We start from the raw sequence: 25,311 nt of genomic DNA, 5'->3' as shown, positions 1-25,311 counted from the left end.
CACTGTGTGCCCACGTGACTTAGGCCCTGTCCACGCTGCGCCGGAGAAATTTGAAAACGCACTTCATGTATATTTTCGGTTAGGCCTACCGTCCTCGAAACGCTCTTCAAACCGAAAACGTCGGCTTTTCGTTTCCGTGTGGACGGAAAACAATTTGAAAACGCTGAAGCTTTTCGAAAGCGATGGCGTCACAATAATCTTGTGATTTTCCTGTCTGAGCTTTCCTCAAACACAGATCGAAAATGACCGGTGATTGTTGCTTTTACAAATTCTTCTCAATGCGCCGGCGTAGTGTGGACAGAAAACATTTGATGGGTTACCAGAGTGAAACCTCCGTTTTCAAATTCCTCGGACGTAGTGTGGATAGGGGCTTGGAATCCTACAGTGATATTGAAAAAGCGTTTGATGAAACAGACGGTTGTGGGTCGTGCGTTTGTCTTTGATGCCATAATGTGGTACACACACACGACACCAACGTCACTGTCGAAATTTCATTGACGGTAAAATTATCTTTCAAGCGCGCCACTAAAAGGTGATAGGGGTCCTTCAGCTGTTTTGGCCTAAAATTTGTGCACAGGTTTTGCCAATTTAGTCAGAAATTTGCTTTTGTTCTGCTTTTCAGAGTGAAGTAAGGTATGCAGCCATGAAAGCATTGGCAAATTTTATTTCTTTTGCTTCAGTCTTTCATCGACATGTTTAGCGAAAAATTAAACATTAAGATTCTATCACGATTTATCGCTTCAGGTAAAATGGTAACGGTGTGAAACTAGATATACAAAATGGCGTATCAACAGGTTACATTCAATCCTGAGAGAGATTGAGAGGAACCGCAGGCCATTATATTGAATGATGCAAACGAAAGAAGCTGATATTAGGCATTATTATTCGTATTCTCGATATTAGACTGGAACTAGCTTGCAATGGAGGCTAGCTCGTGCGGGGGAATATCACTAAAACGATATTAATGTCAATTAATGTCATTTGTATTCGAGAAGACTCCCCGCGCGCGCGCATTAGCGTCAGTTGCAAGCTCGTTCCAGTCCAATACCGAGAATACGAACATGGCCTATCAGAGAGGCTCTTTCAATTCCTTGTTACGGTCTTGTCGCACGTGATTTGAGTATTCTTGTCAAGACTGCATGAGTTTCTCAAAGGCAGAAGCACGAGCATATAAGCATCGTACGCCGACGCAGTAGAGGTGCAGTCATGTAGCACCTTTTGCAAGAACGTTTTTCAAACAAAAGGTGCTAATTATCAACATCTTAATAATAATAAATAATGGTAATAATAATAACGAATATTTAAACAGGATAGCCCTTCAGTGCAAGAGTACTGTTATCAAAGGGGTCCTGTTTAAATAACATAATATAAGGATAAAAACTAAAATAAGTTAAGAATGACTTCGTAAAATTACTGCGTATCTGTACGTTGCTGATGCTTATTTAAAAATTCTAACATGGCGCCGAGTCAGGGACAAAACAAACCATTTATTCACATCTCGACCTGAATGTTATTTCTTTGTTTTTTGTTTTTTGTTTTTGTTTTTTAGATTTTTTTTTTTCTTGCCTCCAAGCCTCGGCGTTTAATATTTCACAAAACTGATGCCGAAAACCATCACAAAACGTTCTGTAGCTTTTGGTTCCAAGGCCCCGCAGGTACAGAGATGAAATCAGTCTGCTGGCATTAAACCACAGACCAATCACTCAACAGAAGGAACAGATGGAAATAATCAACAGCTGGTTTTAAAATGAAACTTCTAATATTTCTAATACTTACCTGTTTCGACCTGTTGCAATATCTGTCAGTTAACGCAGAAAGGTCAACATTAGGAAATTTATAGGCCTTTCGACTCATTGAACCATTGATGTCACGCGGCATTTGACAACTGTCATTGTTATCTCTGCTGACAAGTGCAGCTTGATAATGATAGGGTATTGACGGTATAAATCAAACGCAACAGACCGTTTTCGATACATTGAAATTCTGCTTGGCAGTGAGGCTTAGAGGACAGAAACAAAGGAAATTGATAAATGACCATGTTTATTCATTTCTTTTGTTTGTGTCCTCTAGGCCTCACCATCAAGCGGAATTTTAATATATCGAAAGTGGCCTATTGAAAGATTTATTTTTCTGCCCCGGAGCTTCGTATTTGTTTACAATCTATTAAACGAAAGCAGAATTAATTCCTGTTTGTATGTGGATTGCATACCACTTGTGAGGTCAAAATACATATATTAGAAAAGTAACGACTATCTATCTAATTGGCCCCGTATTTGCAACTTCTCCTCACACGTGCACGGCCATGTGAAACGCACGAGTCAGAAATTTTGTATGGCCAAGGTATCATCGGCGAAAATTCCTCAGAATTTGAATTTTAAAAAAATATAACGTCAGTGACTAGGGAGAGCCCCCGTAACTGAATTATTACAAGTATCAGGAAGTAAAAATTATCGCCTCAAAAACCCTTCAAGCAGTTTAAATGCGCCTCCCTGCTTGGCAGTTCTCGCTTACTGATCTATGTAAAGCTTTTTGTTCTGTACAGTCTGCCAATTTGACATTTTGAAGAAACGATTACATCCGAATGACTTTCGAGATTAGGAAGATTGCGCAATGCCTTGTGAACGCTTTTATTTCAGTTTCGCTCTGGTCAAAGTATTCGGTTCCCTTTCAGTTACTCATTTAGTCAAGTTCCATAACGAGTATTTATTTCTTGCTGTTGCATTAGACAAACGCCATATCTTGAGTTAATTAGTATTTCATATTTGCCATTTTCAAATATTATCGAGAAGCCAGCGAAAAATTCTGGTTTCTTCGTCTTTGGAAGATTCGCGACAGAAATCATATCTCAACACAGTGTTTATCAAGCTCGCGCTGCGTGTTACGACGAATCTGCCATCACTGTACGATTATCTGTTTTTTTTTTTTTAATTTGGAATCTTATCAAATCTTTCGAAATATTTTTACTTCAAATCATTAGAGCATGTCATATCTCGGATGAGAATTGAAATACGAACTGGCGATGGCATGTGATTGATTGCTTCTCGACTGCCAGCCAATCAAATCAGACGATTTACAGGAAATATGACGTGTGAGGTCGATTTCTCACGCCATGCAATGCCAAATTAAAAAGCGAAAAGACAAAAGACGCCATATGAGATAACTGGGCGCCTGCCACGTCGTACGCAAGCGCAATGAAATGTTTTGCATGACCTGTTTCCATATATGGCCATGAAACTCACGCAGATGTAAACATTTCATCATCCCAGTTTCAGAAACTGGCGCCGTGCATATGTCTATCACGTGCCCATCACATGTAAATGCAAAGTTCACTTGAACACGATTCGTCGAATTTGTCGAGATGTAGACGTGTTTATTTAGGTTTCGATCGATTATGCAAGTGCGGTAATTTAAAACCTGAGCGGCAGGTAAATCTTGCTTTGCATTTCAGCATAATGGAAGATCTTGAGAAAGGAGGTTTATAATTTTCGCGTTTTTATTCGGAAAACGAGACCTACAATGTAAGCTGTAAAATAAGGGATTTGTTCTAGCTCTCATGCTGTCGCTTGTCTCGTAATCTAGCTGCTTGACTAAACTTTTCTTCAGTTCGTTTTACCGTGACCCAGTGAAAACCCACTTTGCCTAGGGCGATTTTTTTACGAAGAGATATTCGATTGGACTTTCTCGAAACTAGGTGGAATAGTGCACTGTAAAAAAATTGCTTTTGCAGGTTTTTTTGTCATTGTTGTTGACAAGATTAAAAGGGTATTTTTCAGCGTTGTGATTAAAAAATCTGATCATGAACTTGAGGAAAATTTTTAGAGTAATTGAATTGATTTAATTCTGTCCTGGCTTGAGTCCAAAACTTATTTCGCCGAAACCGCATTTTTGCGGAATTGCGCGCGCTTCGTTGCGCACTGATAAAGGCGTCAGTAAGGGTCGTCTTGTGATTGGCTGATATTATTAGCTTTGGCTGTCCATCATTGAAATCTTATCAGTTGATTGGCTGTATTTGACGTTTTTCCTTATATGCCAATCTTTCCTGATCCACGCCTTTCAAATTTCCAGGAGAAAACGAACACCGCAGTCTGTCTTGCGGGCCCTTGGGCGGCCGGATCGAGTAAACCAGTTTGTAAGGGGGAGTGTAGGGGAAAAAGAAAACAAAACAAAATGGCGGCAAGACAGCTTCTCGATTCCACGGATCTCGGAGTTCGCCTTAGCACTGTAAGTGCACCGTCAATATTTTGTAATAAAGAACTGCTCTAGTTTGCTAAGAATTTACTTTTTCCCCAGCTCAGTCCAAAGTATTTGCACACGAATTCGACGAGTCATACTTGGCCCTTCAGCGCTATCGCCGAACTCATTGGTAAGTTTCGCGTCGCCGCAAGCCCAGGGCTCGTTTCTTCCGCCGGTGTTTGGCCTCTTTGTGATTTGTTTATGCTTGTTCTGCAGATAATGCATACGATCCGGACGTGAATGCCAGCCAGCTATGGATAGATGTCAAAAAATACAGTAAACACAACTATTGCCTTGTCTTCACGGATAACGGTGCCGGCATGGGTCCGGAGAAGCTGCATAAAATGTTGAGGTACGGGGCTTACACATTGTAGATGCTCAACTTAATTTAGTTAAATACCTTCTTCGTTTACTCTGAGGTTCGTGAATACTTACATGTCCTTTTTTTCACTATTGCAGCTTCGGATTTTGTGATAAGGTGAGAGTGAGCGATTTTCACGTTGCGTTACTCATTCGTACAGTAAACTTATTTACAATTGACATTGTAAAGTTTTCGAACGTTTCTTGTTATCTCATTTCACAATATTACCATCATTAGGTAGAGGACAAGGGATTTATGCCTGTTGGACACTATGGGAATGGATTCAAGTCGGGATCCATGAGACTTGGCAAGGACGCCATCGTCCTTACCAAAACCGGCAACACGAGGAGCGTTGGATTCCTCTCGCAAACTTATTTGGAAGCCATCAAAGCGGAAACAATTCTTGTGCCTATGGTCACTTGGGACTCTGATGGAAATATCCTTTACTAATTACTAAAGTAATTCTCACACGTAAATAAACGCGACCTGTTGAAGACCGTTGAATTCGTCCGTGCGTTTGCGGTACTTCCGCGGTCGTATGACGTTCGCGCCAAACTCGAATTTGGCGCCTTGAATTAAAGATCCTTCGTGGTCTCCATTGTTGATGAGATCGGAGGATGGCTGACTCTAATGACTGGCCAATACTTTTTTTAACAGTAAGTCTCTGTATTAATTTGCCAAATGAAGTGTCCTGTCTCCTTACACCAGCGATTTAATGGCCTGAAACGTTTCGCGTTCTACATAAATGCATGAAACATCGTTAAAACTGGTATTAAAGCTCAGTGTAAAATTTTGAAGTGATCGATTGTGCTCTTTCAGAGCATCACGTATTAATTCACAAATAATGCTCTTGCGCTTTTCAAGGATACTAAATTTATTTTTCAAGAGTGTGATTTTGTTTTTACGGACGGTAGATAAGATGATGAATGTTTGTACTTCATAAAAAGTGATTAAGCATTCAATGTAATTCCCTGCATTTTAATTGGTCTTAATTTGGTCCTACACAACTTATGGTCATACAGACATAGTGCATGATAGTTACCATTATTTCTTATTTAAAATTTTTAATACTAATTAATTTGGTGCACTTGCTTCTGAATGATTTTATTTCAAGAGAGAAAGCCACACCTGAATTACACAGTGAATTGATTTTTTTTTTTCTAGTAGCACTTTGTTTGACTGCTAAAATCTTGAGGCCATATCTGTGTCTTGCATTTAATCAGTCATAAAACCTACATCTGTCTTTGTAGCATGAGTTAAGTGGACATACTGATATCCATTGATATTGCTCATTGAGAGAGTCGGAGCAACCCTTGAGACTTAAGTGTCTTGCTTAAGACCTAACATGGTGACCCTGATCAGCATTTGGATCAGTATGGTAACCATCTGGCTGCTTCTGTTACTCCCGTGCCTTTTCCATGCTGCCTTAAATTTGTGTTTACCTATTTTATACTCAATTTGCTTATTGTCTACATTTTGATTTGTGCTTGTGATTGGCATGAATGCAAGAGTGCTTCAATATCACTACTTAGTTCTGAAATGATGTTATCTTTATTTTCCAGTTAGTTATTTTTGTAAATTTACACCTAATAGGATCCTTAACATTTCTCAAAAATTCTTGAGAAGTCTGACAAAGACAAAGCACTGCAGGACATTCTGACGCATTCTGTGTTTAAATACAAAGAGGAACTTTTAGCTGAGTTCGCTGGGATTCAAAATCCAAGTGGCACTCGTATTATCATTTTCAATGTTCGAACAACTCCTGATGGAAAACCAGAGTTTGATTTTTCATCTGCACCTGATGATGTAAGAATTCCTGAGGATACAGACTTGGAGATCAGCAAGATAAGAAAGCAGGAGCGACAAAACCACATTCCAGAGTCGGATTACTCGTTACGGGTTAGTAATTGTACTTACTACGTCATATTATGTGGCATGGGAAGCCCGGTGGCCAAATTTTTTTTGTGTTCTGTGTGGGTTTGAGCCCTGGGGCCCATTTCTCGAAAGCCCTGGAAACTTTTCAGGCCCGCAAAGGCATTTTTAGTTAATTGGTATTTAAAGACAGAGAGGTGTACGCGCCTGAAACTCCTGGTATGAAGAGAACATCTGCTCATATTAAGAATATATTCATAAAACAGCTCTGTAGTCAGAACTTTTGAGATTTTGCTACAGCTTTTGGGTGCGAAAACTTTTCAGGACCTTCAAGAAACGGGCCCCTGGCCTGGATCACTGTACTGTGTTCTTAAATAAGGCACTGTACTTTCACATTGCCTCCTTCTAACTAGAAGCATAAATGAGTACTGGCAAATTGTGGAGGCAACCTGACAGAATGCTAGGGAGAAACCTGCAGTAGACTAACATCACATCCAGAGGGAGTAGCAATATCTGTAGCTGGTTGATCCTACAGAATTCGGAGTTAAGTGCCAAGAGCTACGAGCCAGTTGGGCTTAAGATGTTTTGCCTACATGCGACTAGCAATAATATTGTTGGTGAAGCTTACAACTGTTTTAACAAGTTGTTTGCTTTAACATGCATGCATTGTTGTTTTTTCTTAGGCATATTGTGCCATTCTGTACTTAAGACCTAGAATGCAGATAATACTGAGGGGTAAGAAAGTGCGCACCACTGTGATAACAAAGAGTTTGAGCAAGACAGCAGTGGACTTTTACCGCCCATCAGCTGTATCCTTTATTGATATTTTCTGTGTTCTGTAGCCAGGTTATGTACTTAGGGACATTTGCACTTATATTGTTTCACTATGCATATTTACTGTTCACGTAAATCCACAATTTACAATGTTCAGTTCCAGAAAATATCCATACTCCCCCCACAGAAGGGATTGGAATTTCCTGGGGGTGGGGGTTCTGTAAGACCAAAAAATTTAAAGAAATGTATGAAGCTCAATCGGAATTTCCAGGGGGGGGGGGGGACCTAGAAAAATTCCCTTCCGTGGGGAAGGTATGGATATTTTCTGGAACTACACAATGTCACACAATGTCATTCATCTAAGTGTTTCTTAAGACCAAATAAAACTGTCAGGTAAATTGCTGGGACTGGAGCCCACAGCATTAAGGACCATCTAGCATACTCTGCTGTAAAATGTATTACTAGTCGGGGTCCTCAATTATTATAATTACCCTTCATCCCCCTTATGTAGAGTTCTCTTATTTTTATGTTGTTTTCATGTAAGGCAATGTAGTGGATATCTTTCTTTGTGACACAAGTTGGTAATCTTGCCAATGCTAAGTGTAAAAAAATTTGAATGTGAGGAGATTTGGGTGTGAACATCCTTGGCCATAGTTTACTAGACCAATGCAGAGCTTTGTGCTTTTAACAAAATTCTAAACTTACTGTTATTGTTTTTAAACAAAAGAATACAGGATTTTTGGGATTATCCAGAGTGTTATGGTAAGCTTAATAATATTAATGCGATTATTTTGAGACTTGAACTGGTTCTATACAGTATTCAGTTTGTTATCATGGAGATAAGTAAAATGAAACTCTTTTCCTTGACATGGTTAAAAATTTGGATAGGTAAACAAGCAAGTGAAGATATTCTTTGGTTTTAGTCAGAATAGAAATCATTATGGAATTATGATGTACCACAGGAACAGACTTATTAAACCCTATGTCCGTGTGGGTTACCAGTTAAAAGTAAGTGAAATAATTAAATAATGCATTTGAAAAATGCATTTTATTTTATTAGAAGTCTGGTACCTGGTGCCATGCATTAATTGACAGCTTTGTGTTCATGGTTGAATTGTGTTGTGCTGTTTCACAAGATACTTGATTCTCAAATGAGTTGTTCCAAAAATATCCACATTTTGGATTTTCCAGTAACTCTTTGGGGTCAGTTATGGATATTTTTCTGGAACTTTGATATTGAGTGTTTCACCACCCATGTCATGTAAAAATAACAAGAACTAGAGAGTTATGGTGGATTTATGGGGATGGATTGAGTGGCTAGCCCTCCCCACCCCACCCACCTCTTCCCCCTTTTGGAGAAGTGAATATCAAAAAAACAAAATTGAAAAAGGTTGTAAATATTATGACAGAAATAAAGGCAAACACTCTAGGTACTAGTCATCGCTCTGGATGGATCCACCACTACAACTGAAGGCAACCTGGTCCTCGGATAAATCGCTATCTAGCAGATAGCTGGTTTGTTTTGTTAGCACTTATCCACTGGATAGTGATTTATCCGGAGGGTAGTGTTGTCCAGCCTTTGAACAACTGGGGCCTCTTACTTAGTCCATAGTCCAACTTACTAACCATTAGCCACCACAACAGCTGAAAACTATTTTTCTGATTCATGTTATCTTTACTTTGCAGGCCAACAACTTAGGAGTTGGGGTTGTGGGTGTCATTGAATGTGATTTTCTTCAGCCAACCCATAACAAACAAGACTTTGATTATACCAAGGCTTACAGGTACTGTAGGAAAATGATCCGTTTTTTTGAGGAAGTTTAGGATGTTAAGTATTAGTAGCTGTGCGTATCTTCAAAACTCTTGCAGGATGTTTTCAGGTGCTTGAATTATTTCTCCAGTACATAAAGGGATAGGTACCGGTTGCATTTACCTACAGTGTACTCTGCATCTCTTAAATGGTCAATGACACCCTCTTCTCTTTTCATAGGTCACTAATCCTTTACTGATTCCCTCATTTTTAGCCAAAGGGAACATAGAAAGAATTATTGGGCGTTTAACATCCTAAACATTATTCTTGAATTGTATTTTGCAGAGCTTGTTTTGCTGCACTAGGATCCAAGCTGAATGATTATTGGTAAGCATTGATTTAATATCATTCATTTCTTGTTATAGTGATGACAACGTTCATTTTCTTACTTAGGGGTTCAAATTCCAGATTCTCATAGCAGTTAGAGAGTTCAGGTCAGAAAGGCAATATTTTTACCAGTCAATGTATTGTCAGTTTTTGGTTGCATGCAAACAAATAAATTGAAAATGTTGTGATCTGCATTGCTTGCGTAGACTGATCAGCAATGAATTTTTTGGATAGTACCTTTTTAGAGGTTAAATGAAAGCTTCAGTAACAGTACACCTGAGATAAGTTTCCTTTAGAAGTCAAATTCAAACTTTTAAAGGAGCATCCCCAACCCTTTTGTATGTTTCGTCCTGTTCCACAGGTGCCAAATAAATTAACTCTATCTCTTCTCTTGTGTCTGTCTCTCAATGATTTTAATCATTTTATGTTCCAAAAAATCTCAATTTAGGAATGAGAAGAAGGGGCCTCAGCGTCTCAACAGCAAGGAGCCAATCCCTGAACCTGTGGAAGTTCAGTGAGTACTTGCTTGTTACATGATCATGATAATGACGTGAATGATAACCATGATGATGAATTTAAATTAGTGATGTTCACTGTTGATGATGAGTATGGCCTGTGATGGTAGTGATACTAATGAGCAAGTTTACATTTTGAGGAAATTTTGCATCATGTACTGGTAGTAAAATTAAATGAGCTAACCAGAAATGTTTCAGGATTAAAAAGAAATAAATTTAGTACCAGATGTGTATAATTTATAAGACTTGTGTCATGAAAGGAGTGACAGATTTGTGCTGCTGCTATTGAAATCAAGGGGCACACTAACTGTTCTTTTCTTGCTGAAAATTATAATTTCTGTTTGAACTGTGGTAGTAAATTGCCATTTATGGCAATTTTCTTTTTTCGTTTTTGGTTTTGATACAAAGCACTGCTTAAGTCATGACTGTGACCCTTTTAAGTGCACACAGGACTGTAAGAGTTACATTTTATTGCAGACAACTCCCTGACCAGATCTGGGTGCAATGTGACAATCCAGAATGCCTGAAGTGGCGTAAGTTACCTGATGGTACAGACCCCAAAAAGCTGCCAGACAAATGGTACTGCAAGGAAAATCCAAACTCTAGAATGAGATCCTGTAGCATTCCTGAGGAGAAGGAAGAGGAAGTTGAACAGCCATATGTCAAGACTCAAAAGAAACGCTTGTGAGTAAACTTATCACCATCTTCTTTCTGAGAAAACAATTGTTCTTCCCGTGCTCAATTGTTTGCTCGTTCAAGAAATGTAAGAATTCAATATTGTTGATGTCACTCAGTCTGTAGATGTTTTGTTGTGTCTGTTGAAGACATTTTGTTCCAGATTGTTTCTGGTGTTCTCCATGATTGGCGAATGGAACGTTTGGCCACCAGTTCCAGTTATCATTCTTCTATACCGACAAAGTGACAAATCAAGCATCACATACATGGATACATGCTTCTTAACCCATTCCCTTTCAATATATATATGTTATTTGCCGGCTGGCAGGTCCGTATAGTGAAAAACTGTGACCGGGGTCTTGAAAATGCTGCCCAAGGTCACAGTTTTTCACTATACGGACCGACCTAAACCAGCAAATAACATGTTTAGTTTTCTTTCTTGCAGTAAATTGGTTTTACAGATTACAAATGGGTTTGTTTACGCAGCCGTTGTCATTGAATCGGCTTGCGTGCCGTCTACTAACACTTTGTAAAGAATCTTGGCTACGAGCAAGTAGCTCAGATAGTAGACAAAGAAGGATGTAGTAAAGAACAGATTTTTTTTCAAACTACTTTATGTTAGTTGCGTTGATTTCACCAGTTAAGTTCTGCAAAATTGTTTTTGCTGCGTGAAATTTCGTGCAAAGTTTGAAGTTTTACTACAAAAACAATTTCTGTCAGTTGTTGCTTTTAAAATCACTTGAAATCAGATTTTTCTACCGTAAATTCAATAGCAGAAAGCGAGGAAATTTGTTAAGTGTATTCCACAGAAATTCTCCTCAATACAGCAACGATCAGAGAGGTAAACTCGACTGAAATTGACTCAAATTTTACTGCGAGAGAAACACAGGATTGCGCGCCATTACAGTGTGAAGCTACAAACAACCAAGCAAACTCTCACAACTTCAAAACACTCAATTGAATTTACTTACAGTGACTTTCCTTACCATTTTAAAGTGAACAGATATAAACTTGCGTTGACTAATCGTCGATGGATGTGTAAAAAAGGCAAAAGATTGACAATTACCGCTAACTTTTAGGAGCGAAATTTGGGGAAAAAAGCCAGCCTGTGGGCTGTATCATAAAAAGCTGGACCAGTCATGTGCGTATGATTAGCCAATCAAATTTGAGGATTTAGGATTCTGGCCCGCTCAGATGCTTGAGAAAAAATAATAGTAATTATTAACCCATTGACTCCCAGAACTGTTTGCAAAAACACATTTTTTGGACATTTTGGAGATTTTCAGGCTGGATATGGGCCAAATTAGCTCCAGTCTACTTAAAAAGTCATTTGCAACATGACAGCATGCTTGTCTTTCCACTAGCATGGCGTTTTACGACATGTTTGCTCGGGCATGCACAGAAATCAAAATTTTGGACAGGAAAGTGCCCTACGTCTTTAGGCTTTTCTTCTTTTTTAATTTTAATTTTTTGCCTTTCCTTTTTCTCCTTTTCTTATCTTTTTGCTGCAGTAATTGACCTTCTACTGGGCTTGCTTCAAGTTCAAAAAAGTCTGAGAAAGCATCATGGAGACAGGCAATTTTTACCCTGGAGTAGCCATGTGTAGTCGCAGGAAATTTTGCTCTGAGGTTTTCACTCAAATTTCTGAGCATTTTCGTGTATATTTCAGGCTCCATTGAGCCGATCACACTGATCTGGGCATCACTGGAAAGATCTTTTCCTCCTGCGAAAGTTGAGTATAGATGATGCCAATTTTGGTCAAAGCTGATGATGTCAGAAGTGGAACAAAGGCGAAGGCTTGTCAGAGGCAGTTACGGGCGGCATGGGAGTCAATGGATTAATAATATTTTGTTTTTTTTCTACAGGGAAAAAGAGATGGAAGATAGGAAGCGTAAAGAAAGGGTAAGCATAAAATTATGTGTTGTCTTTTAAAATAGCCTCATCATATTCAAGTCACCCTCAAAAAGGGGCGGGTGGGGGGGAGGAGCACAATTTGTGTAAAAAAGAGGTCCTTGTATTGTAAAAGTACTGTCCTTTAAAGTCTGTGATATTTTTGCTTGATATTTGTTTTCTGAAAAGTGTTAACTTGAACCCTGCTCTCTCTTCCCCATTTGAATTCTCACATTAACTGCAGGGCAATTGGCAAATTATTCTGAAGGAGTAAATTATGAGAAAAGAGTGGAGGGAGAGAAACAAGCAATAGTCTATACATTTTGTAACACTTCTGGTAGGATTGTACCACTTGCCTTTAGGAGAGTGACATTTACTTCAGCAATGTTTCTAATCGTGACTGCATTATTTTCAATTCATTAGGAAAGAAAGCTTGAAGAGGTGTGTGATGTTTTTTTTACTCAAAATCTTAATTGTGCTGTGGACCTGGTTTAAATTCCTTATTAAGTGGAACCCATCAATAGTTTTCTCTTAAATGCTTTAAAAGGCTGTTTCAGGTTATCTGGAGTGCTTTTAAAGCTCTGTAAGTTAATTTTAGGCCATGCTTTCTAGGGGAACTTGTGTCTTCTTGAATGTATTAGGGCTTTTTGTCAAATATTTCCAGAAAACGTTTGGTCTTATTGCATTTGGGTACCCAGAATAACATTTTTATCAATCCAGAAACAACAGGCATTAAATTTCTCTTATCAGAAAGAAAATTGAAAGGGATTAAAGGCCTTTGGAACAGATAATTTACTGAAATGATCCATGAAGTGCCCCTGGTACATGAAAGATGTTAGAGCATGTTTCATTAATTGCCAGTTACAGTTTGAAAATTGTTATAAAAAGATTAATACAAAATTGATTAACCTAAAGCAATTCTCTCTTGATGATCACTTCATAGACTTTCCTTTTATAGTGGATAGGAATGGACCAACAGCTGATCTTAAGTCAGTTGTTAAGAAAATTAGCATATAGCAGAGCTTTGCTTTAATAGGTTTTCTTTTTTCAGGAAAGAAGGTCAGAGCAACAGCGAAAAGAGCTGGAGAAAAAAGAAGCAGAATTGCAGAGGTTTGTGAGCATCTCTTTGGACTCTGTAAAAAAAAATTTAAAAAGTTCTGTCACTCATTTGCATTATTTGATCCCCCTAAAATATGATTGTATTAAAACACAGTCTTGTTGTACCACTGTGCTCCAACACTTTAAGATTGGAGATGAATATTATTACTATTAGGGTTAACCGATATAAATATTCAAAGATTTGTGTTTTTCTTGCTGTCATGTCATAGTTATTTGCCTTTCTCCTTGTAGACTTAAAAGGCAACTCTCTGAAATTGAATCTGGAAGTGAATCATCAATTATGCAATCGATTGAAAAGAACAGCGCCAGACAGCAGCAGGCCATTAGACAGGTTAGACTTTAGAATGTAGCCTTTGTTTGATCTCCAACACATCACCCTTCAGGGTTTAAGGTCTTATTTTGGCTTCAGAAAGACTGCAAATTATTTGTTCCTAGACTGGAATTATTGGATCAAACAAGCAAGCAAGCCAATGAGAAAGCCAATGAGAAACTGGGTGGCCTTCTCTAGTTTATACTTATCCCTGTCAAAAGGCTAACCTGAGGTTGTACTGTTAACTGCAGCTGAATGCCATTTCCTTTTTTAGCAGGTAAAAGGGGAGCAGAAATCACCACAGACATTGCGGATAAAGGTAAACAGAGGTTCTTTATTACCACCCTTCCCCCCCCCCCCCCCCCCCCTGCCCCCCACCTTCCACCGCAGAAATGAAATGAGTCATAGCTGAGCAAAAAAGTATTTCTGATTCTGTTAGGGTGAAAATTCATCGATTATTAATGCATGTCAACAATTAAATTGCATCTGACAAAAACTAATTGTGAGATTTCATGCCCAAAAATAATAACACTTACTAGCGGTAACAGAGCTCAAAGATAGTGTCGGCCTGTCGTCCAGGACAAAAAGATTCTCCTTCTGGGCAAGTGCATGATTGTACCTTTTCATTCTCACTTGCCTGACAGGCAAGGGATCAGGCAAGTCGTCTGCCAACTACATGTAAATCAGTAAAAGAGCAAACTAAGACTTGCCCAGGGCAAGCATTATTTGAGAGATACTTGTACTTGTTCTCAGGGCAAGCTGGAATTCAAGTTTGTTTCGAGCCCTGCAGCTAAAAATATCCTAGTGTCAGTGTTTGATAGCAAAACCAAGATAGGAGGAAAGGTGAGAGAGTGAATCCACCATATAGGCCTTATTCTCAAGGTAATCAATACTGGCAACAGAAATCCCAGGAGAGTCTAGAAATAGCCAATCTTGTGATGCAAATTTTACTCATGTGGACAGCTCAAGCAGATTTACATGCATTTTCATCCCCCAAGAAAACATCTGTGCAATGCATGTGCTGACGTTATCTATGGAAGAAGTGGGTATCATGTTTGAAATGAACTTGGGAGGGATCACCTCAGGAATAAGGCCTACATGTTTATAGAGGATTAACTCTCTTGCAAAACTTAATTCTGTCATTTATTATTCCAAACAGTTGATGACACCATCTTCGAGTGGGTTCAAGGTATGTTTGCACCTTTGTTCTGTTGCTTTGAAATTTTAAGCCCTGGCCAAACGATTGCAACATGTCAACGCCACATATCGCAACATTGTTGGGCGCAACATGTTGTGTGCGTTTGGCCACCATGTTGCGATGTGTTGTGACATGTTGGGTTTTGCTGGCTCCAATTTGACCTTCAAATTTGAGCCAGCAACAGCCAACATGTCGCAACACATCGCAACAAGGTGGCCAAACGCACACAACATGTTGCGCCCAACAATGTTGCGATATGTGGCGTTGACATGTTGCGATCGTTTGGCCGGGATTTTATAAATTTATGGTGGGCTGAGGGAATTCTCTAGGGGTTTAGCAAAACAGAAATGGACCTTGAAACATCTCTCTTGTCTGGGATGTCTTTGGCTTGAAATCAAAACATGGTCTCTGGTACTAGTACATGCAAGTCTTTGAGGTTTTCTCAATTTTTGGACAAGAAATCTAGAAGACCATCAACTTTATATTGAAGTCCATCCTCTGTGGACTAGTGATGGGTTTGCCTCATTTGGGGTGTGGTTTTTATGCCACCAAAGCACAAAAGTTGTGAACAGGGATGATATGGATTCAGACGACTTGATTATTCTGTGTGTTGAAGTTGTTTGGCATATTTCCATTGCAGCCAACTCCAGTCCGAGGGCGAACTCCACAAGTAGTGGCCCATAACACATACAATCCAAAGTCACCAGTGCTTTTAACACCAAACAGAAACCAACTGCAACAACAACAACAACAATCTGTGAAGGTTGTGAAAGTATTTTCATCTCTTCCTTCAGCAAGCCAGTCACAAACTGCTCCAAAACCACTGGTGCAGATTGTGCCGAGTCCTCAGGGACAACTCCAACAGCAGGGCAACAGGGTGGTGGCAGATGTGTCACCAAGAGTTGTATCGGTACAGTCATTGCAACAAGGTCAGAGTTTACAGGTCAACCAAGCACAGCCTATAAGAACTGATGGGAATGCCCCTTCACAGCAGAAGGTCACAGTTCAAAACCTTGTGTTATCGTCCGGGCATAAAATTCACCTACAAACACCAATTACACAGGATTTGACCTCCAAGCCAAGCAATGCACCAACATACCAAGTTAGAGCACTACCACTTCAGCCATCACAACAACAACAACAACGACAACAACAGATGCAAATTAAGAACACCAATGCAGTGACACTGCAAACAACACCGGTGTCCCAAAATCAGCTTCCGCAGCAAATCAATGCACCAGTAAGATCATCGGCAATTTCGTCCAGCTACAAACCTTTAGAGTCATTACAAGAAGTCAACAGGCAAGCAACTCAGGGATCTGTAGTTTCTCCTGTGTCTGCAGTTATTCCAGAGGCTAAGGAGCCCACCAAGCAGTCACCCACAGAGATCAGGAATCAAGTCACTGTCCGCGACAGATACCGGTATATTGTCCCCACACCGCAGACTTCATCCATGGCAGTGACCACTGCTGCAGCTGGTCCTAGCACCCAGCTTGTTCAGACATCACCGGTGAACCCTGCAATTCCAGCCGGGGTACAACCTGTAAACCACGCTGCTGTCAATCCAGTGTTGCAGGTATTTCAATGATTTTCAATCTGTTTTCACTAAACCTTAGCCTGTGTTGTAGGCATAAACAAAATAGGGAAGGGGAGGTGAAAAGAAGAGGAATTAATTGTTCCTCCCAGTCCCCCTCCTTCCATCCTCCATCCTTCCCATTTTACGCCCGCTATACAGGCTACCTACACCTTCCCTGCAATGAGAAGTTGCCTTCTGTCCCATTAGGGGTGGTCTCCTTGTCTGTTGCAAGGTGTACTCAAATGAAGTTGCCATACTAGGTCATCCCAGCTTTCAACACAGGCTGTTTTGGAAATAGAGGTTTTGTAAAATGTACCTTTGAGTGCTGTGTTGATGGAGCTTCATGTGCATCTTAAATTTTTTTGTCTTTTTTTTTTTTTTTTGCATTGTACGTCTTTCCCAGTGTTAGAGATCCTTTTTTAGGTCACAGAAATTAACTAAATGTATGATGGTGCTTCTTTAACTTTGGTTAACTTATGTCCAATATCTTTACTTTCTTGCAATGCTCTCTTCAATTTCCAAATGGCCATTTAATTTATAGCCTTTTGCCTAGCTACAGTCACTTTGCAACGAGTCCATGAAAGTCATAGCACTTTTCAGATTAGAAAACACCTAAACTGAAATGTCTCATTTTTTTGTTGTTGTTTTACCATTTTCCAGGTTCAAATTAAACAGGAACCAAAACATGCTGTACCAGTGAGCCCCTTACCTTCGACAGGCCCAAATATCCAGATATCGCAAGTTCATTCTGGGGCCCCGGCGGTAGCAGCATCAACGGGCCTGATAGTTAAAGTGAAAACTGAGAAGGAAGACAGGTAATTCATCTTTTCAATACTTTTTAATTTGTACCAGCACATCCGCAGACGCCAAGGTTAGAACCACGTTGTATGGCGTAATGAACTGGGCAACATAAAAGTATTGCCGAGGGTCCTCGATCATTTGGTTTTTGTGTGTGTGTGTGTGTTGAATCTGCACAACAGACGACAGTCTTCTTCTTCATGCAACGCTTAGGGCTCCGTCTACGCTAATACCCTTTTTGTTTGAAAACGCCCACTTTTGATGCGCGTTTGCCTACCTTTGGTCATAAGTAAGAACCAATCGAAATTCAAGAATAATTGGACTTATGATGGACAATGATACAACTATTAAATCGCCACGAGCATGGGATAAACTTGGGACAAAAAATAGTGTCTCATTCCCCAACGGAATGAGAACGTGAGTAGAACCGTGCATTTTGTCTGGCCATACTTAATGATTTCGACAATACTCATCACAGCAGTGAAAATGATCCTATGTCACTAATGAACGACGTACATGGCCCAGCTTGGCACAAGGGTCCTGAAGCATCTGACCGTGGTACGGAAGGTCATATGTAGGTTTGACACCTGTCAAAAACTCAGAATTTTTTCTTCGTCCCATGCTCTTCACTGAAAACTTGTGTCGATTTGTAGCAGCTGAAGTCTCTAGATCGACTGTTTTGTGGATTGTTTTCAGGCCAATGGTGAACGGGATCAAGCGAGCGCACGACGAGGATGACGTCATAGAGCAGCCAGTCGTCCAAAAACCGCGCATGGAGACTGAAGTTATAGTCATCGATTCCCCACCACCCCCTCCCCAAGAGGAAGAAACATTCGAACCAGTCACAAACGACAATGAACTTGCTCTAGAAGGCGTCGATAACGACCTGATAATCAAACTAGGGAAACTGAGTAAAGAGGAACAGTGGATCAAACTGGCGCAATCTGCTCAGCAGTTGAGACATCTTCGTGACAATGTATGCAAACTCTTGAGAGTACTGGTACCGGAAATAGAACTGGGCGACAAATCAGAAATACTCGATGACACCAAAGTGGATAATCTTTTAAAACAAGTGTTGGAGGCGAATTTAAATACCGACACCACACAGTCATAATTCTCTTCGATCGTTTAACGTACTTTAGTTTTTTCTATTTTTTTAAAGCGTTCTCGTTTTATAATCTTTTGCACGTCCAGTACTGATTTAGTTCCTGAGATTCAAAGAAGCCTGTGAATATTTTACTGTTCAAGTGAGTAGCTATGCAACAAGATAATGGGCTGAATAAGACGGACAAAGAAGAGTGCTGTTTTAAACGAAGGGAAAGCGGTGTCTGTATTTTTAAAATCTTCAGACGCTATAACTTATGACGATTCGTAACAATTGTCGTGTAGACGTTTACATGAAACAAATCTAATCGACTGCTTTTCCGTTCACACAACCTAACACAAACGCTTAAATAAGTTTGGGAAAACCTAACACACCTTTTGAAGGAAGGGTTCATTCACTCTGAGTACTTCCAATCTCTCACAAACAAGCGCACGTCACGATATAACTTTCTTCTTGGGCCTACATTCATTTAATTTATATGCCGGGTTGGGGAGGGGCTGGGAGGTTTTCGACCCTCTTGGGGAAAAAATCGAATGGTTCTGTTTTTGTTCCACACCCTTGTTCTTATTCCTTGCTCGGTCACTCGTATAGATCAACACTGTAATTATCAACGACTCTCCGCGTTACTGTATGGTAACGCGTTCCCTCAATTGGCGTGGTATTCCTTCTACTTGATGTTTTGTAAATGGTAGTTAGCATTTGGTAACTGATTGTAGACTGGTCAGGAACAAGAGATCGATATGAAGCCGCCTTTTAAGGAACTATTTTGAAACGTCGACTAATTCCTCAGAAGGATCTCTTTCAACTTTGCGTTCACTTCATTACGTTGTCCAACAGTAAATTCCGCTCGGAGAGGATCTCGGTACTAGTGTCCCAAGCTCGATTTCCGCCGCATTCTCGGGTCCGGCCGCGTTCGTCCCCGTGAAGAGTGAGACGAGCGCGGGCTCATTTCCCGAAACAGCGGCTGGTAATCGAACCTAGATTTCTGTAGAATTTAATGAAACGAAACGATGTTTGTACTAGTGTAAATAGGGTTTAGATAGAGGGCTGGGGTAGTTAGTCAAATTGTGAGCCTCAAATAAAATTGCTTACCAGACTCACTATTCTCAAATGCTTGTGGCCTTCATTCAATCTCGTTCCCAGGGTTCTCTCTCTACCTTGAGGAAGATGGAGGACCCTGGAAACAAGGGGTGCCATCGTCAAGAAACTGTTCAATGCACAGATGTGAGTTGCATGACGGGAAACTGCACGCCAAATAAGGGATTCCCGTGTTCCCTTCTGCTTGGATTAAAGAAAAGTCCTGTTGCACCTTTCACATGGGAGTGAGTTTTATTGCAAAAGAATGCAAACGCACGAGACACGTCTTTATGAACAATTTCCAACCACGACTAGTTCAGAAATGGCCCATTTAATGGCAAAAACACTACCAACTGAGCAATTGCTGGTGGCGTAATATTACACCTGCTCAAATTCAAAGTTGTTCTTTAATCAGATTCAGACAGTTTCTCTACTGGCTGAGGATGTTCGTAGAGATTAAATTAACAGGGAAGGCACGACGGGAAGGAAAAGGTGTTAGACTGTATTTAACTATGGGCGCTTTTCATTCGACCAAAACTTCAGAAAATTTCGAAAAGGGGACAAATGGTGACGGAATTTCGGAAAGTTTCATAGACTGCAAGCAGTCTCTCTTTTCCTCGAAAATCCGTGGGGAAGAACGCAAAACAAGTAATCCTATGTGCGCGACCAGCGAGCCGCTAGTAGCGCGGGCGTCGGATCGCCAATCGCACGTCACGCTCACAGTCACGCTCGCACGCTTACTTGTCTTAAGTTTAAGTTGCGTTCTTCCCTACGATTTTCGAGGTAAAGAGAGACTGCTTGCAGCCTAAAAGTTTCCAGAAAATCCGGAAATTGTTGAATTTCCGGATTCCGGAAGCGAACCATTCAACTAAAAGTCAAATGGAACGGAAATTTCCGGGAAGAAATTTCGCCAAGGTTGTCCTCTTTTCCGGAAATTGAGGAAAATGCTGTTTCATTCGCCGCTGGAATTTTCCGGAAGTGCAAGCTGGAATTTTGGTCGAAAGGAAAGCGCCTTTAAACTCAAACTGCTAACTACGACAGCTTGAAATAGTTTATTCCTCCCCCTTTAGAAACCATTTCTTGCCATAACAACAACTTACGTTAAAACTTTGCGTTTTATTTTTTTATTCTACGGAATATTGAAATAAAATACTGCCTTGGAAAAGCGGAAAAAGTACGCTCTAAATCACTAATTACAGCTAAATACTTGGCAGCGTTTTCTTTGTACAATACAAAATATTACTGGAAAGCTAGACGTACGATTCTTCTGTGAACAGAATTTTCTCGATATCGTCATGGGACGGGGCAGCATACGCCCCGCTCTGAGGGTACGGCGTGCGTACCTTAGCGATTACTTGCGCCGTCTGCGGACTGATTTTCAGTCCATTCGCTTGCGCATTCTCGCTAAGAAGTTCCTTAATATCGCGAATTTGTGTCACGTCCGTTTTACCTTCGGAAAACGTCGAATCAGCGCCGACGCTCGATCGCTCATCCAAGCTCGACACCGACGACGAAGACGAAGTCGCGCTGCCTCTCCGAATTCGGAAATTGCACGGTGAATTGGGGACTACCGAAGTTCCCCGAGTATCAGCCGAAGGTCCCCAGTGTGTTTTCGTTTGAGCTTCGTGCGGAAAGAACTCGGAGTGAGGGAAATGTGTGAGAGAAGAATTATGCGGAATGGAATTAGAAACAGAAGACGAAACAGAAGTAGGCGAAGATCGTAACTGTCCAGAGCTGTGACTTGTGGGGAACCCAACAGTTTTCCTGGAGTTTTCAGTAGGCGGTTTTTTATAAGACCCTTCACTAGCATTCCTCTTATGATGAAGATTGAGTCCAAATGGTGAATGTTCCAGTCGACGGATTCCCGCACTGGCGATTGAGCTGCAGCTTGAATCATCGACTTGTTCCCACACATAGTCCTGCTGGCTTGCCGGAGACAGAGGCGTTTTAGGTGTCGAAGAAGTTTCGCTCCTTTCCGAATCCAACCGATCGTGAAATACACCCGATCTCCCAAGGAAACGGGGCTGTTGCACATGCTCCTTAGTTTCGAAAAATTCCTTTAGTTCCCTGGGGGATACTTGTTCCTTATTATTGTCCAAATCTTTAACCTCCTTTCCTTCTAAACCCGGAAAAAACGCAGGTTTCGAGTTCAGTTCTCTCCGACGCTGCATGTGTTCTTGATATGACGGCGCCGCAGGCTGGCGCCGGCGGTCAACAGCTTGAAAAACTTGATCAGGGCTCGGGGATGGAGACCGGGGTCCTCCTGGGGGTTGTTTAGATACCGGTGAGCTGGGCGGAACAGGAGATGTCGGACTGCTATCAAGATCTTCAGTACTCAAGCCTTGAGTTTCCACAGACTGTTTGACTTCTAAAGCACGTGACACAGATGAGGGATAGTTAGGTACAGGGCTAAGACGCTGGTATTGCGTGACACTTTGCGTGACAGGAAATAACCGTACAGTTTGAGGCGAATGCGCTCGTCGTAGCACTGCAGTCTCTAGTTTCCGACCACTTGCCGTGGTCTTTTGCGCCTGTTTATGTTCAATTAGTTCAGCACTTGTCGTTGTACTACTCAACTGTCGCTTAGAGTTCGGGGATTTCCGATTTCCCTTTAGTCGCAATTTCATGGAATCCGGCGGTAAGCCGAGTGGTTCCGAACTTCGTCGACCGATGGGTGCATGTCCTTTGCTGTGATGAGGTTCATAAAAAGCGGCGCTGAGTTTATTAGAAAACTCAACGTCATGTCTCTTGAGTGGGGGCGATGAACTAGGTGACGGAATCCCTGAATCACACGGCGAACTTGGTGTACTAACACTTTTATTCGTAGGATGAACACTAAGCGTGCTTGTCACATACAAGTTCGAATCGCTTAAGTGAATGGAGGTCCTTTCTCCTTTGGGACTCAAAGGTTCGGGTGACTCTATCCCGTCATCCGTAGAGGACTGACTCAAAGCAGTCCGTGAGTCCTGGGTACTACTCTCCGAGTCGCTGGCCACGTGATTAGCAGCGATCTCGCTACGATCGCCAAGAATTGTTCTTACATCATCTCCCATGATATCCACACACCGTTCAATTATAAACTGTATCACCGGGGGTACGGAGTTTGATTGTTCCGTGGCAGGAATACTGGAACCCTTGGGCGCCCATAGCATGCTGGGTGCCACGCAAACTGCCAAGTTGTAAGCGTTCATGTTGTTTGTTTCCGCGTTGTCGGCGATGTAATATAACACGCACAAAAATGATTTTAACAGTTCGTAATTATAACGGTTGATTCCACTCAAGATCCTGAAAGAAAGGAAACAACATCAAACAATCGCACCGACTGTCGTAAACTCAAACCAAACCAATTTAATACCTAAATATTATCATAGCATGCCAGGGTCAAGCGCTGCGCTAAGCTGTGTTAAGCGCGGGAAAGCTTGTAAACTGTGTTAAGCGCGGGAAGGCTTGTAAACTGTGTGAAGCGCGGGAAAGCTAGTAACCTGTGTTAAGCGGAAAAGGTTGTAACCCGTGTTAAAGGAGCCCAGTCACGGCATTTTGAGTTAAATCTGCTACGTGCAACGTGTAACGTTAATTTTAAGAAAACCTGAAAACAGTGGTGCACTAAGACAGAAAAACACCAAAGAGATAATAATAAACCACAAAGGAACAAGGATGGAGAAGTTTAACACGGATTGCAAACAACGAACTTGAAAAAATCTAGGCTTAACTTTTTAAGATGCGCAAACCGTCACGTAGCTCCTTTAAGCGCGGGAAACCTTAATTGTAGCCCGTTGGAAAGCTTGTAACCTGCGACAAGCGCGGGAAAACTTATAACCAGTGTGCAGAGTGTAATCTTGTTTCAAGGTGGGCGTGGGAAACAGCGTAACCTTTGTCAGCTCCTCAGGTATTTAATTTCTTCCTAACAAGAAAGTTCGTACCCCTTGATTTGCCTCGCTCGTTCGTCTTGGTCTACGATATTGCTGGTGGCGACGAGATCTTCGTAATTCTCACTCTCAAATATACAGTCCGGCAAGCGACGAAGAAATTCCTGCCAATAAAACAAGTTTTGTTTTAAGTTAATTACTAACAAGAAAAAAAAAGTTACTGTTAGCCAGCAGGAAACTAAATCGAGTAGAAGCACTTTAAATTTAAAATTCTTAGTATTAAAACCAAAACAAAATAGCGGCCACTTCTTTACGTTCTCGAAAGGCGTCTGTGAAGAAGATTGAGATGAAGTTTTGAACGACTAGTAGGTCTAGTAGATTTATACTAAAACAATTGCATTATTCGCTCTCCATTTCTATCACTATGCGTAATAAAAGTCTCGAGCTCATAATCCAAGTGTTAAGTAGTTTAGAGGAACAGAATCTTCACCTTCAAAACAGACGCAGTTATGACCTCTGACACATCTTCGAAGTCCACTATTTTACCTGAAAGGAAAACATCGTAAACTCACGGTACTCTCTTAGTCAACAATGAATACAAAAGACAAAAATATCGCCAGTACATCTAAATAATACCACTGTGTATAACTCTAGAACCCCACTCTAGACCAGATAGTGAGTAATAGCATTTGTGGAACACTATCAGCCCTTTCATTGTGTCCCTCTTTTGTCGTTCATGGTATGCGTCTCCTCATCCCTTGATTGTGTACCTTTTTTGAACTCTTATTGTGTACCTTTTATGATCAATTAATTCTGTACCTGGGCTGGGACATTACTGTGTTCTGTCATTTATTCAACTCTGTTTGGAGATTGAGCGCGTTCGAAGAAGTCGATCGTTCATTGACAAGGCTATGAGGAATTTTCGTACAATTGCCGGTGATGCGAGATTGAAAAAAATAAATGGGTACCGAGTCCTTATCGATCAACGTGACATAACCTACAGTACTGCTAGTTCCAAAGCTACATGAACGGCCCCCGTTTACCTTCATCCAATTCAATCTTGATTTCTTTGGCAATTCTGGCATTAGCAGACTTCCTGAAGATTCCCGTGGTATTGGGGCCGTACCGAAACAAATGTAACAACAGTTCCCGCACTGCTTTTGGTACAGGCTCTTCCTCGGAACAGAGCTGCGTCAGAGGAATCCCGAAAAGCCTGGGACAAAGAGGACACTTAGAGTAAGCAAACACAGACAAATGAATCTTAAACTATAAATGACATCATATGTTCAAGGATTCCGAGTGTTTTTATCCTATCGCTGTCAAAATGTAAATCATTCAAATTAAACGTCGTTGAACGGGAGAAGACATTCCTACCCTAATTACAACTTTTTTTTACCAAAGCTGAATGTATTCTATAATGAGGCAGTGCTGGGTTCAAGCTCGATCCTGCCACTAGGTAAAGTCTACATACGAGCCAAGTGGCCCATCAGGCCGGAGCTTATCCTGGTTTCTGTAGCATGAAGCGACTAGGAGTATTTCTACTCCCCCCTGGATGGGATGCTAGTCCATCGCAGGGTTACCCCCAGCATTAAGTTCACCTGTATCCATTTATACACCTGGGTAGAGAGAGGCACTGTGAGACTAAAGTGTCTCGCCCAAGAACACAACACAATGGCCTTGGCCAGGGCTTGAACCCGGACCGCTCGATCCGGAGACAAGCGCACTAATCATGAGGCCACCGCGCCTCCTACCCTGCCACTAGATTCGATATATTGTTCTGATTCTACTGCGTTCGAGTTCATCCT

The 25,311-nt window shown here is 41.0% G+C and overlaps 2 protein-coding genes across 5 annotated transcripts in view; one reads left to right on the top strand and one right to left on the bottom strand.

The window, feature by feature from the left end:
• The first annotated feature begins 4,058 nt into the window (after nt 1-4,058).
• LOC110060450 (uncharacterized) lies at nt 4,059-19,674 on the top strand. Its single transcript, XM_089283282.1, has 21 exons — nt 4,059-4,221; nt 4,291-4,363; nt 4,450-4,585; nt 4,693-4,711; nt 4,832-5,028; nt 6,205-6,493; nt 7,150-7,275; nt 8,129-8,248; nt 8,927-9,024; nt 9,336-9,377; nt 9,826-9,891; nt 10,370-10,576; nt 12,433-12,469; nt 12,881-12,898; nt 13,509-13,567; nt 13,808-13,907; nt 14,161-14,205; nt 15,046-15,075; nt 15,725-16,660; nt 17,321-17,475; nt 18,155-19,674. Exons 1-21 carry the CDS (start codon nt 4,168-4,170, stop codon nt 18,570-18,572), a joined length of 3,225 nt encoding a protein of 1,074 aa, XP_089139408.1. The 5' UTR covers nt 4,059-4,167; the 3' UTR covers nt 18,573-19,674.
• A 1,062-nt stretch (nt 19,675-20,736) lies between these two features.
• Nucleotides 20,737-25,311, bottom strand: part of LOC110060432 (uncharacterized) — a 64,055-nt gene continuing 59,480 nt past the window's right edge. For all 4 annotated transcript variants that reach the window (XM_020767212.2, XM_020767213.2, XM_020767214.2 and 1 more), the window contains 4 exons: nt 24,550-24,719; nt 23,997-24,052; nt 23,561-23,670; nt 20,737-22,925 (listed from right to left, as the gene is read on the bottom strand). In XM_020767212.2, coding sequence (XP_020622871.2) covers nt 20,891-22,925; nt 23,561-23,670; nt 23,997-24,052; nt 24,550-24,719 — 2,371 coding nt within the window. In that variant the 3' untranslated portion in view covers nt 20,737-20,890. The remainder of the gene's footprint in view (nt 22,926-23,560; nt 23,671-23,996; nt 24,053-24,549; nt 24,720-25,311) is intronic.

The sequence above is a fragment of the Orbicella faveolata genome, unplaced genomic scaffold (assembly GCF_042242905.1).
Source record: "Orbicella faveolata isolate gen_17 unplaced genomic scaffold, um_ofav_v1 contig_12, whole genome shotgun sequence".
Classification (NCBI taxonomy): Eukaryota; Metazoa; Cnidaria; class Anthozoa; order Scleractinia; family Merulinidae; genus Orbicella; species Orbicella faveolata.
This window is presented reverse-complemented; position numbering and strand designations above follow the sequence as displayed.

What these genes read in the sequence shown, in the direction of transcription:
- LOC110060450 (XM_089283282.1), top strand. Translation starts at nt 4,168, where the DNA reads ATGGCGGCAAGACAGCTTCTCGATTCCACGGATCTCGGAGTTCGCCTT. An exon ending in TCCAAGCTGAATGATTATTG is followed by an intron (nt 9,378 to 9,825) that starts GTAAGCATTGAT and finishes ATCTCAATTTAG; the next exon opens with GAATGAGAAGAAGGGGCCTC. An exon ending in CATCTTCGAGTGGGTTCAAG is followed by an intron (nt 15,076 to 15,724) that starts GTATGTTTGCAC and finishes TTTCCATTGCAG; the next exon opens with CCAACTCCAGTCCGAGGGCG.